At 39.8% G+C, this 20,950-nt stretch overlaps 2 protein-coding genes across 2 annotated transcripts in view; one reads left to right on the forward strand and one right to left on the reverse strand.

Annotated features, from left to right (window-relative positions):
• The window catches only part of LOC135217784 (mediator of RNA polymerase II transcription subunit 12-like protein), a 375,610-nt gene extending 370,683 nt beyond the window's left edge, over positions 1-4,927 (forward strand). The window contains 1 exon segment of the mRNA XM_064253813.1: positions 3,905-4,927. Coding sequence (XP_064109883.1) covers positions 3,905-4,357 — 453 coding nt within the window. The 3' untranslated portion in view covers positions 4,358-4,927.
• LOC135217786 (vacuolar-sorting protein SNF8-like) overlaps positions 4,417-20,950 on the reverse strand; it is a 106,666-nt gene continuing 90,132 nt past the window's right edge. The window contains exons 5-6 of the mRNA XM_064253815.1: positions 16,465-16,600; positions 4,417-6,744 (exon numbers count right to left, since the gene is read on the reverse strand). Coding sequence (XP_064109885.1) covers positions 6,562-6,744; positions 16,465-16,600 — 319 coding nt within the window. The 3' untranslated portion in view covers positions 4,417-6,561. The remainder of the gene's footprint in view (positions 6,745-16,464; positions 16,601-20,950) is intronic.

Raw genomic sequence — 20,950 nt, forward strand, 5'->3', positions numbered from 1 at the left:
TTCCCCAAAATATTTGTATACACTCGTGTTACACCCTGTATGATTGTTATAGTTGTCAAAGAGCAACCGCTCATTAAAGCAGTTTTTCTTTAAGAAAAAAAAGTGAAATAGTCCTAAACAAGAACGTCATCTTTCATATTTCTTATCCTTTCAGCTACTTATAATATACTTATGGTCGGGTCGCAAGTCTAGCCATACATGTGAAACTAATTTTAATTAATTTCTATTTAGAAGAAATGAATAGCTACAGAAAGGTCAACCCAAGAAAGCTTTAATGAAAGTAAGCTTTCTTAGTGCATTCATCAGTTTTGACTCCCACAGCTTTCCAACGTGTCTAGATGAAACAGGATGATATGCAAGGAATTCGATAAAAAATAAAAGACTGAATTATATTGGTTTGATTTTGAATAGCTAGGTCTGAGTAAATTATGAAAGGGATAAGAAAACAGAACATGGCCCTTAAAACAAGAATAATGGGAATAATAAAATAAAGCAGATTGATATATATATATTGTCGTTTTAAATATTCATTCACGTTACGTATCCGAGAGTACACTGCTGAAAATAGACCTAGGCTAATTGTGTGAAAATCAGAAGTCCAATTAAGGCCCACTAAATGTGTCATGCAAATTATTTTATTGATCAAAGGGCAAAATTAGTTTAATTAAACATTGTTATTAAAGAATGTTAATTCCTTAATGTATTATTTATTGGCTGTAGGAGACGAAAGGACAAGCAAACCACTCGACTGATGCCTGCATCTACAATCTGAAAGAATTGCTGAATTATTACCTATCATCAGCCTCCCCTGTATTTCTATGTTTTGTGGATGTGAGAAAAGCATTTGACAAAGTAAACTATGTACCTGAAACTCTTCCTGAAGCTGCACAAAAGAGGCACACCTCTACATCTAATTGGTATTCTATACTATTGCTGGTTCTCCACACAGCAATTCTGTGTCAAATAGGGTAGTATGTAACGTATTGTCGTACAAATTTGCACGACTACATTACTGTAGATGCCCTGAATGTCAAACTGAAGTCACTTCCAATGGAATGCTGTGAACAAAACAACAATAAACAATCTCTCTTGTGCCAGCGATATGGTTCTGATTTCCCCATCAGTGCCAAGTCTCCAGCGACTAATCAGCATTTGCCACAAATATGCAATGAAACCAAGATCTAGTGCTTGTCGCTGCTCCCCATATCACTTAAGAATAGTACTATTATGGAGTAGTTATGCGAGTTCCATTTGACAACGTCTTAAAGAGAGAGAAAGACAGAGATAGAGAGAGAGAGAGGGCGTAATTGGTGGATGGATGGTTAGCGATTGAATCAGCTGTTGGTGAGTTCTGGGTTGTCTGGTGGTGTATATGGAGTTACGTAGTTGTATGGATCAGAGTTTTGAGTCAGTCTTGAGACAGAGCCCGTGATGATCAGTAGTGTCGGTAGCGGTCTGTGAAGTGTTTTGAAGGCATTGAAAGTCAGTCAGGTTGTGTGTTATTAGTTTGTTGTTTAGTTGTTGTTGAGTTTGATGTTGTTTGCTTTAGAGTTGTTGTGCCTGTGCTGTTGGATTTGTTGTGCTTATGAGTTTCTGTTGAGTTGTGTGTGAGTTGTTGAGGGTTGTTGTTGTTGGGGAGCTAGTGTGGTTTTTTGGTGTGGTTGTAAGCTGTTGAGGGTGGTTGTTGGTGAGCTGTTGTGATTTCCTGGTGTTGTTGGTGGGTGTGTGTATTGCCTTTTTGTGCTGTTTTTTGTGTTAGTGATTGTTTGTGCAGTGGTCTTTTGTTGTGGTTGTATTCCTTGTTTGTTTGTTGAGTTGTGGTTGTAGTCCTTGTTTGTTTGCTGTGTTGTTGAGTTGTGGTTCTGTTCCTTGTTTGTTTGCTGTGTTGTGGTTGTATTCCTTGTTGTTGAGTTGTGGTTGTGTTCCTTGTTTGTTTGCAGTGTTGGGTTGTGGTTGTAATCCTTGTTTGTTGTTGTGTTAGAGTTGTGGTTCTTGGGTGTTATGTTGTTGAGTTATGGGGTTGCGGTTCTTGGTTGGTCTTTGTTGTTGGTGGTCTCAGTGACCTCGACCAGCGAACAGCACAGCATAGCCCTGAGTATCTGGAGTTGGGTTAGTACATGTGTTTGTGTTTTTTTTTTCCTGTGTGTAGGTAGGTCAGTTGTCCTGTGTGTATTTCGTGGTGTAAAGAGGAAAGTGTGACTGAGGGCGAGTTTGGCAGCTGGATTGGTTAAATTTATGTGGGGTTGATTTAGCCCGCTTGTGATCCCGCCACACTATTGCAGAACCACAAATTTTCCTTGAAAATTGTCTGGAATCTGTGCACGAATTTCTGTATTTAGGTACGTTTATCATGGATGACCTAAAAGATATGGCAGACATGGAACAGAGGGCATTGTAAACTATGTGCAACTAGCAAAATTATTGCAATATTTGCCTTTTGTCTCCAAGACACCAAACTGCTGCTGCGCTACTCGTACTGCTACAGCATACTATATGGTTGTTCCCCTTGGACGAACTACATCCAAGATTCCATGAGACATATCACTATTATTCACAGTAACATTTTGAGATACCTCACCAGCACTCACTGCCTGGATAATTTAAAAATCATTGTCAAGCGAACTATGTCTAGTCAGATCACCTGACTGGGAAACAGCAACAGTTCACTTACATGATGCATCCCAAGCAGGGAGGGGGAGGTAAGAAGAAAATCCAAGTTGTGGGAAATATGAGTTAATGAATGGCCTTATCTTCCTTCACACTGGGGTGGCCTGAGTTACTGAATATACCCATTCTCTGTTTTTGCAACGTATTAAAGTGCCACATGCATTATCTGTTAATATTATTGTTATTGGTGTTGTTTTTATTGTATTACTCTCTTTATAATTATGATTGTTTTTGTTACTTTTGTCATTAATTGGGTAGAAATCTCAATTATGAGAGCACATATGTTCTTTAAGGTCCACAATAATATACTGGTGGTAGCAGTATTAAAACTTTAAAAACCATACAAAAGTTTTCGACTAAAGATGAACCCAGGGAAGGGATCGAAAGCTTTGATAGTTTTAAAAAGTTATTATTGAGGTTTGCTTTCATTTTTCCTATTAAGCCCTCTAGACCTGACTTTTGTAACCACATAAGGTCCCCAGCTGGAATTTTAATGTATTGCATTTTTGATGATGTATCCAAGTGCAATACAAAGTGGTACCTACCTGCTCAGTTCCTCATTGGACGAGTAGTTTTCTTGCTCAGCTACCAATCCGGTGTCCAAAGTTCAATTCTCAGCTTGGCCAACGCAGGATCAGAGGAATTTATTTCTGGTAATAGAAGTTCATTTCTCGATATAATGTGGTTTGGATCCCACAATAAGCTGTAGTTCCCATTGCTAGGTGACCAATTGGTTCCTAGCCACGTAAAAATATCTAATCCAGCCCTAGGAGAGTTGTTAATCAGTTCAGTGGTGTGGTAAAATTAAGATATACTTAACTTTAACCTGCTTAGTTTAAAATCTACGATTGCTGCATCATTTCTGGGGTGCTCTGTAACCTTTACTACTGTCTTGGGCTGTTGTCATTTAATGGATTTCATCATTTATTGGGAGGCCAGACCTTTGGACTTACTTTATCTGTTAAGTTGCTGTACATGTGTAGTTATGATGTTAAGATCTGAATTTTATTTTGTAAATTAATTTGTTCTTGATTATATATAATTTACATGCCTTTTATTTTTTTTTATTCAGGTATCAATGAATATCGTTACTAAATATTATATGTCTGATGAAATTTTTATAAACTCTACATACTAGACAGGGAAAGTATTGTAGATAGGTTTTTGTTGTTGTCAGATATGATTTGATGCATGTGTTGGTATATTTTTTTGTAGTTTAAAGGTTAATTTTTTACAGGGACCAAGTGCCAATGGAACCATGGGTATGATGGCTGGGAATCAAGGCTATTCACGTGCTGGTATGCAGCCCATGGGCCCAGGTCAGCAAGGCATGAATCCTGGCCAAACAATGGGTAATCAGCAGGCCATGGGAGGTGGTCAGACTATGGGAACGAGGCAACAGAGTATGGGCCCTGGTACTAATAGTATGATGAGGCAACGTATGATGATGGCAGGGGGACCTACCAATGCCACACAAACAGGTCCTGGTGGACCTGGTCAGGGAGGAGGCCTTATGTCTCAGTTATCTTTAAACAGTGTTCAACAGCAGCAACAACAACAACAGCAGCAGCAGCAGCAGCAACAACAACAGCAGCAACAACAGCAGCAGCAGCAACAGCAGCAGCAACAACAACAGATGATGCATGCAAATTCTCAAGGAATGGGTTATCCACAGCCACCACCTTATTAGACAATAGTAAAAAAAAAATTAACTTATAAAGGGCCTAAGTCTGTTATCAAGGAACTCAATTTGCAAGCAGCAACTTTATTTTTATAAATGAATAGTACAATGATAGTGATTCAGTGTAGAGATTAAGATAAAATATAAACTAGAGTCTTGGGTATGATAAAGTTCACTCTTAAGAGATAATTTAGTTAAAACCTTAAATTTAAGGTGTGGATTATCAGAGAAAAAAGAAATTGTATTTGAATGATTTAAGGTCATATTACTTCATTTTTTCATGAATAACATAGCAGCCAGATATAGGGTATTTTTGTTTACATGAATTTTGTGTTTGTGTGGGGATTTTTATGGTCTAGTATATAACCGAGATGTACTGTTATTTGTTGCTAGTGACCAAATCAAATTTCAGTGCCTAGAGAATGTCATTCCATATTTCATTATAGATTTGTATTTAATTTCTATAAAGATAACAATGGAATATCAGATAGAATGTCCCAGTGAAAGTAAGGTCTCTAGTTAAGAAAGCTGATAATGGTAGTTCTTGATATAATTTCTCCAGTAAATAACTGTTGAAAATATTGTTTTCATTTCCCCTCCAAACCAGCTACAATTATGAAAACGTAGCACTCTATCCTTTCAAACTGTTCCCATTGCAATGCTTTTGTACTGCATTAAAATGATTAAAGTTTTAGTCCATCTTTCACGTATTAAAAAACCATGAAATCTAATGGCTTTCCAGCAAGGAAAGATTCTATGTTTGGTCATTATGTCTTGTGAAATACTGGCTGACCCTGGCAATTATTGCCTGATTACAATTACTACAATTGCGTTGAGGATACTTGAGTTGGTTTTTCTAGTGAGAGTTCTCATTCTACACAATACTGACAACCATTTAAAGCAAAACACTCAACCTATGCCTGCATCTGCATTCTGAAAGAATTGCTGAACTATTACCTATCTACAGCCTCTCCTGTTTTCTTGTTTTGTAGATGTGAGAAAAGCATTTGACAGAATAAACTAACTGAAGCTTCCCTTTAAGCTGCAAAGAATAGGCACTTCTCTTTATTTCATTGGCATTTTATATTGTTGCTGGTTCTCCACACAGCAGTTCTGTGTCAAATTGGGTAATGTGTTGTTGTACAGCTTTGGCTCCAGCAAGGGTGATTTTTCTTTCCATGCCTGTTTAATATGTACAGATGCCCTGAATGTCAAACTTAACTCGCCTCCAATCAGAAGCACTATCGACGAAATAATAAGCAACCTGTTGAGTGGATGATATGGTTCTAATTTCCCCATCAGTGCAAGGTTTCCAGTGACTTAATTGACACTTGCTGCAGATATGCAGAGGAATTTGATTTATGCAATGAAATCAAGACTCAGTGCATCTCACTGAAATGAGAATTCAGAGAAAATGTACAACAGTGTTTTTCTTGCTGACTATTACTGGTCTGGCAAGAACATTTTTTTATACTTTAGGGAACTCGTATAAAATTCCCAGCCTTATGTTTGAAGATAAGATTAACAGAAATCTAAAAATGTGGCAAACAAAAGAAGTTATCAATAATTATGAATATACAGTTATATACACAACAGGTACAACACAAGGAAATTTATGTGAGTTCCCAAAGCACAAAAAGATAATATACCTGTCAGACCTGTAATGTCAGTAAGAAAAACACCATTGTATATTTCCTCTAAATTCCCAATTCAATTCACAGAAAAAGTTCACTAAGAATGAATATACTGTACTTTAAAAAACAGCACACAACTAACTTATGACTTGAAGAATACATCTACATTTGCTAAAAACTACAAGACCATTCCTGCAAATACAATTATACAGTGCTGTATTTGCCATGGAGAACTTGAAAATACAAATATTGTAAATGAGAAAAAACAACTTGGGCAAAAACTTAAATCTAGCCATTTATCAATTTTGAATTACAAGTATAATGCATATACGTGTACCAGTACATAAACCATTTCAAGCACATGCTCTCATAAGGCACTGATTCTAAAATAAGTTTTCATAAATATATATTCTGAAGAAGCAGCATTCTTCCATCCAGTACAGTATCATGGTTACGTATACAAGTCGATACAAAAACTGTAACAAAGTACTAATCCACCTTAATGTACGTATTATGGATGGGCATGGAAAACATATAAATTTATTTTTTTACATCTGTTGAAACCCATCTTTCCTGACATTACTCGGCAGATGTACATTGCTGAAAAAATGCTGGAAACCAATAAGATGTGGGCCGATCTTGATCATCACGCCAAGCTACACCAATGCGCAGCAAATGATCTAAAGTTCGACTAACTCTCTCATGTGTCCACCCTAGATCAGATGCAGCAGAAGCTACTGTCATGTGTCCAATCTTCTCTGCCTGTAAAACAGAAATTCCCATACAGAATTTTGATTTATGCAATTCAAAACTGCCTGTCATAACCTCATCTATAAAGGTTATATAAACTGAACTAAACTACAGTAATATGATGGATCAAAACATTAAAACTGAAGAATGAAGATTTTATTCATGACTTTAGATTAATGTAAATTTCACACTTGAAGTATGCTATTGTTTGTGATCACATTAGGCTAATCACAAATGCAACTAAGTGACAAATGCCAAAACAGAATTCTGTTATACTGTAGATTTAAGTCTTAATTTTCCCTTTCATCCAGCAACACTGCAATAAAACTCTCTGTTTGTTATTTTTATTATACAGTTTATTCAAAACGTGAGTATTACTTTTCTCAATCTAATCTAACAACCAAATATGGACATATGCTACTCCCAAAAAAATGCACTGATCATAAACATAATTTAAGAAATTAAAAAATATTTTATCTTTTCAGTACAAACCTTACTTTTATTACAGCCTTTCACACATCAAATCAAATCCCCAGACACACAATACCTTGCAGACCAAATCTACTCCATGGATATTATCTTATGGTCATATGATTTCACTAGTTTTCCACAGGCAACTGTACTTCTTTTGATGTCTGATCAGCTGCTAGAAAATGTAAAGGCTAATTGGTTAGCACTGAAGGACTGAATTGTGTTTTTAAAAAATTAAGAGAGAGAGAGAGAGAGAGAACTGAGGTATCACTTACATCAAAGCCTATGACATACACACAAACTCATTACCTTTTTAATTTTAATTTACTTACCATACTGTATATCTCTACACATTTCATAACCTTTGCGCACTCAGTCTATTCCCCAGCACCAGGCACAAGTTATGTAGGCTACATTATTTGTACATAAATAAAATTGATAATTATTGGAATTATCATACCAAAATTTATATGAACTTAGTATTATCTTTGAAGATTTTAAATTGTTCGGCAAAGTTCAACATTACCAAAAAGTACTTTGTTCATACACGAAACAAACCTTCGGTCTTAACATTAGGATTTACTAGCGCCAAGCTGGAAACCGGTAGAATTAAAATTACACTTGTGAGATCCAGGGACTAATGGCATCTATACCAGGTCACGGGGCATGTATACCCAGAATGCCCACGGCTACCTGTGACCCATCAGTTATTTTCCTACCGCCTTTAAGATAAGACGTGTTACTGTCTATCTCATTTAAAGCCGGTTTTTCAGTTTGCCCGTTCTTTATCCATTTCATTTTTTATTTTTCATTCCTTTTCTTTCTCCAAGTGTGATCAGTGTGTGGTAAGAGTGTATACGTGGTATGATGGAGAATTTTGCCTCAACATCGGGATCGTCTACCGCTTCGAAGAGGAGACAAAGGAAATGCCCAGGAGTCAGTGGTTTCCCTTGTTCTAGGTTCCTAACTTCGGTGTCGACGGATCCTCATCCAACGTGTAGTAGGTGCAGGGAAAACGTATGTACGGTTACTAATCCGTGTTCTGTTTGTCGCGGTTGGTCGGTGGAACAGTGGAAGAAGTTCTATGGGAAAAGCCAATACAAAAGAAAGGGGGTGACGCCATCTTTGGATGACCAAACCTTACCGGCTTCTTTTGTATCGGTAATAAACCAGGCTGCTCCATATGTTTCTCCACCTGCTTTTGAATTATCTCATACCCCTTCGGTTTCTCCTAGCGGTTCTGTATCGGAAACGTCAGGAGGGGTCTTGGGTAATTTTATGAATAATTTGCACTCTCCTTTGTTCCCAGCAAGTAGAGGGGGAGATCCGCCATCTTTGTTCCAGGCTCCTGCTACTCAAGCGCATAGGTTAGATGGTACGTGGTCAGCGCTAGGCCTACCAGGCGTACCAACCTTGGATGGTCTGCTTGCGCATTATATGACGTCACGGTTCCAGCAGGTCCGGCAGCGCTGAATGTTCCTCATCCCCCGGGCTTGCAATGTTTATGGGGCAATTAATGCCGCTGCTTCACCATCCCACTCAGTATTTACAGCGATGCAGAACGTGGGAGGTAGTTTGGCAGCAAACGTGCGGTTGCCAGCAGAAACCTCTCAGTCTCTCCCTACGAGAGGGATGACGTCACAACATACGTCACACTCTGAGATGGCAGGCGTGATGACGTCACAGACCGATTCTCTGCCTTTTTCGCTGCACCCAGACGCTAATACGCCTTCTGACCCGTCAATGCAAACTGTAATGCAGAAATTACAGGATATAGAGGAGAGAATGAATAAGAGAGACAAAAAGAAAAAGTGTGATTCGCCTTCTTCGTCTTCTTCCTCTAGTTCGGCGTCATCGCTAAGTCCGATAACGTCACGGCGAGCGCCAGTCAAGCGTTGGAGGAGGATTCGGGAGTTCCTAGCGGATCCTCGGGCCAAGAGGAGAAGAATCAATTCTTCCTCTTCTTCGGACAAAGACTGTCATTTCCAAGTCAGCAAGAAGGTCGGAAAATCAGTGGCTATTAAGCACAAGGTTGGCAGACGAAGCCGTTCGCAAGAGGTGACGGCCGGCGAGCTAGCGGCCGAGGCGGAGTTGCCAGTTCGGATCGCAAAAACTGCGATACCTCTGGTAAAATCGACGTTGGCGGCGAAAGGTGGCATGGCAGAGGAATGGAATGACAGGATCCCAGTTTCGCCCGTAAGGCCGTTACCAAAATACGTACGAAGGACGATAAGGCTCCTATTAAAAGTACGAAAAATAGAGAGTTGGCAACCTCGGCGGATACATTCGTGGAAGGCAGTGTCCGTCTGGATAGAAGGCCGAGGCCGGGCTCGCCGACGCTCGAAAACGATGCCAATGCTAAAAGAGACGAACTTACCTCTGTCTTAAGGGAGCCTTCATCTTGGAGATCTAGACGAGATTCTCGCTCTATATCCGTGAGCAGAGAAAGAGTGAGACCGTTAATCGTTCCCCGGCTGACTATCTGGGATCGAGCCAACAGCGGCCAGAAAAGATCAAAGAGACCGCGGCCGTAGGGGCAGGCGGCCGTGGAATTCCGGGCCGTCTGTCAGAAGATAGAGGCGAGACAACATCTCTCGTGACGGAGAGTGGTACACTAGAGCCGGAGGAAGGAGAAAACCAAGAGTTTCTGGCCTCGTATGCAGAGGTTATTGATTTGATTCGTCAATTCAATAGCCTTTCGGAGAAGACAGAAACACCGGCCAGTATGCTTCCTCCTGGAATTGACATGGCGTTTTGGACTAAAGAGGGATACCAAGGTGTCGTATGAATTGCCTTGTTCGAGTCATGCGGAATCGGTCTTGCAACACGTAAACGCAAAGATTGCAGGGAGGGATAATTCCTTAAGATCTAATAGATCATTTAAATTTATTCCCCCTCCAATGATAAAGCAAAGGAAATATTATACGACACGAAGGTCCCTTTGCTGTCTAGACAAATGAACCCTAATGTTGTAAGGTTAAGGCCTGGATTAACCTTGGATCAGGTTAAAATGGAATGCCCTTCGATGACGTACCAAGAGGCTGCTACGTTAGAAGCAACAGCTTCTTCTGTCTTTCAGGCTGCGTCCTGGTTAGACCTTTGGTCAACAGCAGTGGCGAAAATTGCATCCTCGGAAGCAACAAGGAAAGTAGTTGGATGAACCATTGTTCATTAGATTACTACAGTCAGGGTCCAAGGCGATTGCGTACCTGACAAACGTAAGTGCCAATGTTTGGGCAAATATCCTGCTAATGAGGAGAGATGCAGCATTGGCTAGACTAAGCCGCAATGTGGATTTGGATTCCCTGTTAGCAATGAGGAATGGGGATATCTTGGAATCGCAACTACTGTTGCCAGAGGTCATACTGGAAGAGGCGATAGATAGAAGAAGGATGGACACTAACGATAGGTTGGTGCAACAGGCAGTTAGGAAAACCTCTAACAGTCAAACTACTCCTTTGGAGGGAAGACAACAGCAGATGTCTCGAAAGAAGACAGTGAGACATAGCATCCCTAATAGAGTCACAAGACCCTCTTCCCCAAAGAGGATAACTCATCGGCCCTTTCACAATAGAAACAACAGAGGAAGGGGCAATAGGGGAAGAGGGAGAGGCTCAAGAAGATAGGATGGGCGCCTCCCATCACTCGGCCACACCAGTGGGGGGTTGCCTGGCAAATCACTGGAAGGTGTGGCAGGAACTAGGGGCAGAGCAGTGGGTGGTGGATGTTCTCAGGATCGGGTATTTGATTCCGTTCGAGGTAACCCCGCCCCTGACAGATCAACCATTACCCCACGTCACTTATGCCCACAAATCTCAGAAGGCCACTATTCTGCAGGACGAAGTGAAGAAGATGATGGAAAAAGGAGCTGTGCAACAAGTATGCAGTCCGACAAAAGGCTTCTACAGCAGGATTTTCCTGGTACCCAAAGCCAACGGGGAGTGGAGGACAGTAATAGACCTGTCAACGCTGAATCTGTTTATAAGGAAAACCAGTTTCAAGATGGAAACTCCGAAAACGGTTCTACAAGCAGTCAGAATCGGAGACTTTATGCTGACCAGTCGATCTTAACGGACGCATACTTTCAGATACCAGTCCATCAGTCTTCAAGGAAATTTCTCCGCTTCAGTCTTGCAGGAAAGCTTTCGAGTTCAAGGTCCTGTGCTTCGGATTGACAACGTCTCCTCAAGTTTTTACAAGAGTGTTCACCCTCGTGTCGGCGTGGGCGCATGCTCAGGGGATCAGGCTAATAAGATATCTGGACGATTGGCTGGTGATAGCAAAGTCCAGGGAGAAATTACTCAGGGACAGGGCGGCCCTCCTGCAGCTTTGTCACAGCCTAGGTATTGTGGTGAATCAGCAGAAGTCGCAGCTGGATCCAAGTCAACGTTTGGAATATCTGGGAATGGTGATAGACACAACACAAGCCAAAGTATTCCCGACAGACCAAAGAGTAGAGAAATGCAAACAAGTGGTGAATGCCTTTCTGGGAAAGCAGACACAGCCAGCAAGACAGTGGCAGGTGGTGCTGGGAATCCTAACCTCCCTGGAGAAGCTAGTACCACAAGGAAGGCTACACCTTCGGTCCCTACAATGGAGGATGAAGGAGTTTTGGTCACCAACAGTAGATCACCCGTACGAGCAAAATTCCTTGTCGGCAGAAGTGAGGAAAGACTTGCTGTGGTGGTGGACGACGACAATCTGACAGTGGGTGTCCCCCTTCAACAATCCTCCCCGGACCTCTTGCTGTTCTCGGATGCGTCACTAGAAGGCTGGGGAGCCCATATGGAGGAGTTGATGGTGTCAGCAAAATGGAGTTGCAAGGACAGAGAACTCCATATAAACGTGCTGGAGTTGAAAGCAGCTTTCCTGGCTCTACAAGAATTCAGGGAGAGAGTAAAGGGACACTCAGTGGTATTGATGTCAGACAACACCACAGTAGTAGCTTATATAAACAAGCAAGGAGGCCTAGTTTCTCGGCAGTTACATGTGATGACAGTTCAACTTCACCAGTGGGCTATAGAGAACCTGGTAGACATCAAGGCCAGGTATATTCCGGGAAAAAGAAACATAGTGGCCGACAAGTTGAGCCGCAGGGATCAGATTCTGGGAACGGAGTGGTCCCTACACCAACAGGTAGTGGACAGGATGCTCATGTTGTGGGAAGGACCGATCATAGACCTATTCGCAACCAGGTACAACAAAAAGTTGGAAGTGTATTGTTCAGTAGTCCCAGACGCAGAGGCAGTAGCAGAAGATGCGCTACAACACCCCTGGGACAATCTGGACGTGTACGCATTTCCTCATTTTGTCTAATCCGTCAGGTTCTGAACAGGGTAATGCGGTCTCAGAACCTCAAGATGACCCTGGTAGCCCCGTTATGGCCGAAAGCAGAGTGGTTTCCAGACCTACTGGAACTCCTAGTAGATGTGCCAAGAGAGTTACCTCCATGGAGCAACCTTCTGTGTCAGCCTCACGTGGAGAGGTACCACCAGTCGGTGAAGTCCCTATCGCTTCACGGGTGGAGACTGTCAAGTATCTCCTCCGAGAGCGAGGGTTTTCGCAGGAAGCAGCAACTCAGATGGCAGGTAATATCAGAAAATCATCTGCGACAGTATACCAAGGGAAGTGGTCAGCATACTGTGATTGGTGTCGTAGAGGGAACGTGTTTCCACTCGGTACCACTATTCAGCAGTTAGCAGACTTTCTGATATATCTCAGAACAGAAAAACATATGTCTGTATCTGCAGTGAAGGGGTACAGGGCTGCTCTAGCCTTAGTCTTACGAATGAAAGGAGTGGACATATCGTCTTCATGGGAGTTGGCCATGCTGATGAGGAGCTTTGAACAGTCATGCCCACCAAAGGAGCTAAAAGCCCCAGATTGGGATCTGACCAAGGTACTGAGTAGTCTGACAAAACCCCCCTACGAACCACTAAGGCAGTCCACGGATAGGAGCCTGACCCTGAAGACAGTCTTCTTATTGGCCCTGGCTTCAACCAAAAGGGTGGGGGAGCTACATGGCCTCTCATATCTCATAAAGCACTCGAGAGGTTGGAGATCAATGGTGTGTGAGTTTGTCCCAGAATTCGTGGCAAAGACCCAAAATCCAACAATAGTAGACGGCAGATTCGACTCCTTTACCATACCTTCCTTGGCAGACTTTGTAGACAACGACAAAGCTGAAATGCTCCTGTGCCCCGTCAGGGCACTAAGGGAGTACTTAAAGAGAACAAGGCACCTCAGGCCGGGGTGCCAGAGGTTGTTCGTAAGTACAGGACGGAACAAGAAGGAAGTGTCCAAGAATACAATATCATTTTGGCTAAGGGAGACGATCAGAGATGCTTATACTGCAGAAGACAGAGGGTCAGATAGCCAGGTGGGAGCTAGAGCTCATGACATCAGGGGTGTGAGTGCTTCCCTGGCATTTAAGAAGAACATGTCTGTGGATAAAATTCTGAAAGCTGGCGTGTGGAAGCGCCAAACAACTTTCACCTCATTTTATTTGAAAGATGTTGCCCATAGATCCTTGGACACCTTTTCCTTGGGTCCAGTGGTGGCAGCCCAACAAGTGATATAGTTCATCCAGTGCCCCTGGCGGGTGGGTCAGTTTGCGTCTAGTCTAAGATGAAGGTATGAAAGTAGAATGAATGGGATGACTGGTCTTTTTTCTTTACTACTTTCTTCCTACTCCTTTAACTACGGGCAATATGAAGGAGAGTACCGTCATGTGCTGGAACGGACTAGATGCAGGTGAGATGGTCAGCCATACTGTGAAGCTATCTTAGCTGATGATATACTTTTCAGTAGCAACACACCCCTCTGGATAATAAGGAAAAAAAAGAGGGGTGAAGGTGGATCCAGTCGCAAGGGACAAGAGTAAACAGTAGAATGGTATCTACACCCAGTGGGAGGAAACCAATAGATCCGCTTATATCTTTGGTCCTAGGTTCATTGTCCATTCTCTTAGAATTTCCCTATATATTCGGAAATGGATAAGGTGGCAAACTCCCAGTCAGTTGTAGAGACTTACCTCCCTCCAATAGTAAGTCTATCCTAATGTTAAGACCGAAGGTTTGTTTCGTGTATGAACAAATACCAAATTTGTAACTAATTTGTATTTTTCATAACTAACAAACCTGAGGTCTTAACAGTTAAAGGCCCACCTCGAACCACCCCTCTAGCAGTCTAAACTGGGTTAGAAATATAACTGATGGGTCACAGGTAGCCGTGGGCATTCTGGGTATACATGCCCCATGACCTGGTATAGATGCCATTAGTCCCTGGATCTCACAAGTGTAATTTTAATTCTACCGGTTTCCAGCTTGGCGCTAGTAAATCCTAATGTTAAGACCTCAGGTTTGTTAGTTATGAAAAATACAAATTAGTTACAAATTTGGTATTTTGTATTCCCTTAGGAAAAAAACAAACCTTATAACAATTTTCTCAACACCTAGGATGTCACTACTGGCTGGGTAATGCCCATTGGAATTAGATTCCCATGAATGTACTATGTATTCCTTTCACATTGAAAAGAACCCTGATATTCAGGATAACTAGGGAACTGTTGATATCACAAAACAATTTAGTTTGATTATAAAATACTACAAAGGAAATACTGGCCTTTAGTAAACACCAAGGCTCCAAAGTCGAGCACAACTGGGAACGACGATCATATCTATGTTTCATACACAAGTATGTAGTTTGGCTAACCCGATTTACCCTTTTGGTAACCTCACATTGTCTATACTTGTAGTTTGGCTAACCCGATTTACCCTTTTGGTAACCTCACATTGTCTCTGTTAAAATAGCATTGTATAATAGGTTTCAATAAAAAAAATGATTTAATATTATTGTATTATGCTAATTCTCATTTGTTAAACAGGATAAAGAAAAGCACGGCAATTTCAGCATAGCCTAGTGATCTACTCGCAACTTCTTGCTTTACAAGAGGCCTACTAGCTCCCAATTTAAACAACCATAAGCTTACTGGTGTTAAGATAAGTGAAACATGCATAGTTAAAAACAATTTCCAGAGTATAATCTTGGGACTGATGAACTCTTGGACAGCCAGTATACTATAATGAAGATGGCCGAAATACTATGTTATCGTCACATCTGTGTGAGTGAGACAGAGACCTGAGGTAGTCGTCGTAAGCCAGGAGAGAGAGCTATCCTGTCCTGAGTCCTTTACATCTTATCATGTGCCAACAAGCACTATTCGGCCAAGATCAACTATTAGAGAATTCTTTGCAATTGGTTGATCTGTCTTAATAAGCCCTGAAGGGACCATGAGAGCATAACTCCTTTGAGGATGAAAACCAGTTAACTATAAACAAATGGTTGAGCAATGTACCTGGAATCTTGCCTGAAATGCAAACTGTGCTACATTATAAGAACTAGTATTTTTAAACGCCATTTACCATTCTTTTTCAGCTCTACCTTTAGAATATCAATGTTCATCCACAGTCTACATGTTTCTGGAGATACACAAATCTTCCTTTTATTGTTTAGTACTCTTCTTTTTATATATGACTACTTTATTATGGGGAAGTTTGCATTCATAGTAAAAGCTCTTTAAGTTAGTTTCATATAAACTGAATTCTAATATAATAACAGTATTAATCAAATACTGTGCCAATCACTGTATCTTTTGTACCCTTAACTGTAAAAGTGTTATATACTTTTACCTTTACAATGATTTATAGCTTTAGGAGAGGCTGCAATACTATTAAAAATTGCATTTAATCTTTGTGATTTAATTTTCTTGCCACTTCTCAACTGGTGTTTATGAAAACATATACATCTTTACTGGTTTACTGTTTAACTGATATTTTTTGTTTATGTTTTACTATGCTTTACTCTTGGCTGGGCTCTATTTTTCACTACATATGGGTGTTTCCTTCTGTGGAAGAATGTTCAGCAAATTATATTATTAAGATGAAAAATAGGGAATCATTTCATCAGTAAAGAAAATAAAAAGTTACAAATCGTTATAAGAATATTAAATAATTATTGCATGAAATATCCACACATAAAAACCAGTTGAGTAAAATGCCAGTATCACACAGATGAGAATTTAATTAATAATATATGATATTCTTTATAAAGTAGTTATATCATATGTCAATTCTAAACTATTGCACCAGCAAGTGAGAGGAGTGGACCTCTTCAGCTTTGCTCCATTCACAGAAACAAGATGACTGATAAAAAACCCCATGTCAAATGCAATTTGCTTTTTGCAAGAACACAAACACATACCAATTGAAGGACTGTTGTGTGGTCCATTGACAATTCACCAGGAATTGAATAAATAAACTGTGATGACCCAGTGGCTACCACTTCCATTCCTGACCCTAAAATTCGCAACTTCTTCACGGCACGTACAATGTCATCCCTGAAAAATTCGATGTACATAAAGGCAAAACCCAAAATATTTACGTCATGAAGTATAGTGTATTTGTGAACAAGCAAATACATAAGATATTCTCTTAAAGAAAAAAAAAGGAGCTTGCAGCCAATGCCAGGTAAAAGCTGTGTAGGACTGACAAAAATACATGATAGTAATTTTAAAAAAAATAGATATATTACAAATGTTTTAAATTCTTAAACTGTATAACAGGGCATACAAATATATTTGAAAAATTAGAAGGGTGTAACTGTTAATTTGGAACTATAATGAATTATAAGTAAAATATTTTAATCACAAAAGAACAGAATCGTGTCTTGATACATAATGCTTTTTGTTATATAACATGCAGAACATAAAATTACATGTTCTTTGTAACTGAACTGGGGTCCTATGATGAAGAATGACATGTTTATGTGTACTATAAATGTGCAACATTGTATAACATATATTTTATATCACTATTCTTATTTCTTTATTCAAAGTTTTAATACTTATTCCACTGTCTCTCATACATAGTATTTGACTATTTTACATAATTGATCTGCTTAATTCTGGAGCTATATTCACAATATATAAGAAATAAATGAAAAATTTTAAGACTAATACACACACACACATATGTGAATATATGAATAACTTAATCATGAAATATATAAAATGTGGCATTACCTTTCTCTCTCTCTCTCTCTCTCTCTCTCTCTCTCTCTCGTCTCTCTCTCTCTCTCTCACTCTCTCCTCTCTCTCTCTCTCTCTATCTCTCTCTCTCTCTCTATATATATATATATATATATATATATATATATATATATATATATTACATAGTATATATATATATCTATATATATATATATATATATATATATATCATATTATATATATATATATATATATATATATATATATATATATATATAAATACCATATTATATATATATATATATATAGTATATATATATATATATATTTAAAATATATATATATATATATATATACATATTATATATATATATATATATATATATATATATACATAGTATATATATAATGATATATATATATATATATATTATATATAACATATTATATATATATATATATATATATATATATATATAGATATAGATATATATATATATATATATTATATGATAGATATATACAAGTGGTTTTCAGATATACTTATATGAGCCGGAATAGACCCATCCTCACCATCGTAGCCAAGTGAGCAATCATTTTTATTGCTTATTTAGGGGTTCAAACCAGCGCCCAGCAGACAGAGAAGAAATCAGGACTTTTGTGACGTTGTAACCTAGCCTATTAGCCAAATCGATAACTTCACTGAACTCATGAGAGGACAAAATTATTATCAACTACAAAATTCCCCTTCACTTTACATATATATGAAAATGCATTAATTCCAAGGTAGAACAAATTAGATATTAAAGGACATTTGTGGCTCAAATAATTTGTATGAATCACAGTGATGTGATAATTATTCATATATGGCTATGTGCGCAAACGTTTGAATTTGTTAACATGGTTGAGGGGGTTAGATATCGATTCTAATTACAAATACCTGAGTTCAACAGTGATTTGTAAGGTCGAAGTCGGAATAAACTTATAACCTCACTTGTTAGTTGAATCAATAATATCACTGAGGTCCTGATTTCTTCTCTGTCCGCTGGGCACTGGTTCGAACCCACGAGAGGACGAAATTATTATCAACTAAAAAATTCACCTTCGATTTATACGTATGAAAATATATTAATTCCGAGGTAGAGCGAATTAGATATTAAAGGACATTTGTAGCTTGAATAATTTATGTGAATCACGGTGACGTGATAATTATTCATAATATGGCTACGTGCGGCAAACGTTCGAATTACTTAACATGGTAGAGGGGGTTGGATATTGATTCTAATTACAAATACTTGAGTTCGACGGTGATTTGTAAGGTAGGAGTCAGTATAAACTTATGACCTCACTTGTTAGCCAAATCGATAACGTCACTGAAGTCCTGATTTCCTCTCTGTCTGCCGGGTGCCAGTTTGAACCCACGAGAGGACAAAATTATTATTAACTAATAAATTTCCTTTCGGTTTACATGTATGAAAATATATTAATTCTGAAGTAGAGCGAACTAGATTTAATTGACATTTGTAGCTTGAATAATTTATATGAATCTCAGTGCTGTGATAATCATTCATATATTATTTATATATATATATACATATATACAGTGGTATCTCGAGATACGATACGAAAGGCTCAACTTACAAAAAACTCGAGATACGAAAGCTAACACGAAAAATTTTACGGCTCTACATAAGAAAATTTTTCAAGATACGAAAGGTTGTTGCCGAAATCCGTCGACAATAGGCACCATCCTTAAGCAGAAGGATGTCATCAAAGCAGCTACACCTTCCAAGGGCGTCACTATTTTGTCCAGCAAGAGGACCCATGTGTACGACGAGATGGAAAGGCTTCTTCTTGTCTGGATAAAAGACAAAGAAATTCCTGGCGATACGATAACCGAGACGGCAATCTCCCACAAGGCCAGCGCTATTTTCGGCGATTTGATTGCCCAGGCTTTGCATGGGTGGTTCGAGAAATTCCGTAAACGGACTGGCATCCATTCGGTGGTGCGGCATGGGGAGGCTGCCAGCTTGGACACAAAAGCGGCCGAAGCCTTTAAAAAGACGTTCGACGAGGTGATGACCAAGGAAGACTAGTTCTCAGCAAGTCTTCAACTGTGATGAGACTGGCCTTTTTTGGAAAAAAATGCCTCGTCGGACGTACATCACGGAGGAAGAGAAGAAGCTACCCGGGCATAAGCCTATGAAAGACAGGCTTACGCTCGCACTTTGTTCAAATGCCAGTGGGGATTGCAAGGTGAAGCCCCTACTGGTCTATCATTCCGAGACTCTTCGAGCCTTCAAGGCCCACAAAGTGCTTAAGGAGAAGCTTCCAGTGATGTGGAGGGCTAATGCAAAAGCCTGGGTAACGAGGCTTTTGTTCACCGAGTGGGTAAATCTGTGTTTTGGCCCGACAGTGAAGAAATTCTTGGAAGAGAAGTGCCTCCCTCTGAAATGTCTGCTGGTGTTGGACAATGCCCCTGCCCACCCTCCTGGCCTCGAGGAAGATATCCTAGCAGAGTAATCCTTCATCAAGGTTCTTTATCTTCCGCCTAACACCACACCTCTTCTCCAGCCCATGGACCAGCAAGTGATATCGAACTTCAAGAAGCTGTACACGAAACATCTTTTCAAGAGATGTTTCGACATCACCGATACCACAAACCTCACCTTGCGTCAATTTTGGAAGGAGCATTTCGATGTTGTGATATGCATCCGACTCATTGACCAAGCTTGGCAGGAGGTTTCGAGGCGAACCTTGAATTCCTCGTGGAGGAAACTCTGACCTGATGCCGTATCCACCAGAGACTTCGAGGGATTCGACGTGGGCGAAGCTGGTGTTGCAGATTCAGGAACAGTTGACGATCCTGAAACTGTTTTGCAACCAGATCTTGACGAGATCGTTGCACTTGGCAAGTCCATGGGGCTGGTCGTTGATGAGGACGACATCAACTACCTTCTTGAGGAGCACCAAGAGGAGCTTACGACGGATGACCTGAAGGAGTTGGAGGCCATGCAACATAACGTCGTTCAAGAAGAGTTCTCTAGCAGCGGCGAGGAGGAGGAGGACGACCCTATGACAACGGCAGAAATTAAGGATGCTCTAGCTGCTTTTCATAAAGTGCAATCGTTTGTTGAAAAAAAGACACCCTGAAAAGGCTTACACAAGTCGTATGCTTGCGCAGTTCGACGAGGCTTGCCTGAGTCGTTTCAGGAACATTGTGAAAAGTAGGCAGAAGCAATCTTCCTTGGATAGTTATTTTTTAAAGAAGCCTTTAGTATTAGCAGGAGTAAGCAAAAAGGAAGAACCAAGTGATACTAAAAAGCAGATAGTTGAAAGTGGTGATGAAGTTGAAATTTTGTATAAAAAAATTACGTAGAGTATAAAAAAAAAATCAAAGACAAAATTTTTATTTTTATTTTACATAGTTTTTTGTACAATTAAGTGTTACAGTTTTGTTAATGTGTACGTAAATTTTAGCTTATGTATGTTTTCCTTACATTTTTTTATGTGTTTCGTAAAGTTAAGTGTACGTACGTACGTATCTGCCGTTTGTCCTCCTCCTCTGTCGCCGCTTTCGGAGATAGCCTCACTCGAAAGGTAAGCTTCCACATTTTACTACATACGTACAGTATTTCTTGTATTCCATGTACACTAATACACTTTATTTACAGGTAATTAGTAGTACGTTATTAAGTT

Source organism: Macrobrachium nipponense, chromosome 7 (genome assembly GCF_015104395.2).
Source record: "Macrobrachium nipponense isolate FS-2020 chromosome 7, ASM1510439v2, whole genome shotgun sequence".
Classification (NCBI taxonomy): domain Eukaryota; kingdom Metazoa; phylum Arthropoda; class Malacostraca; order Decapoda; family Palaemonidae; genus Macrobrachium; species Macrobrachium nipponense.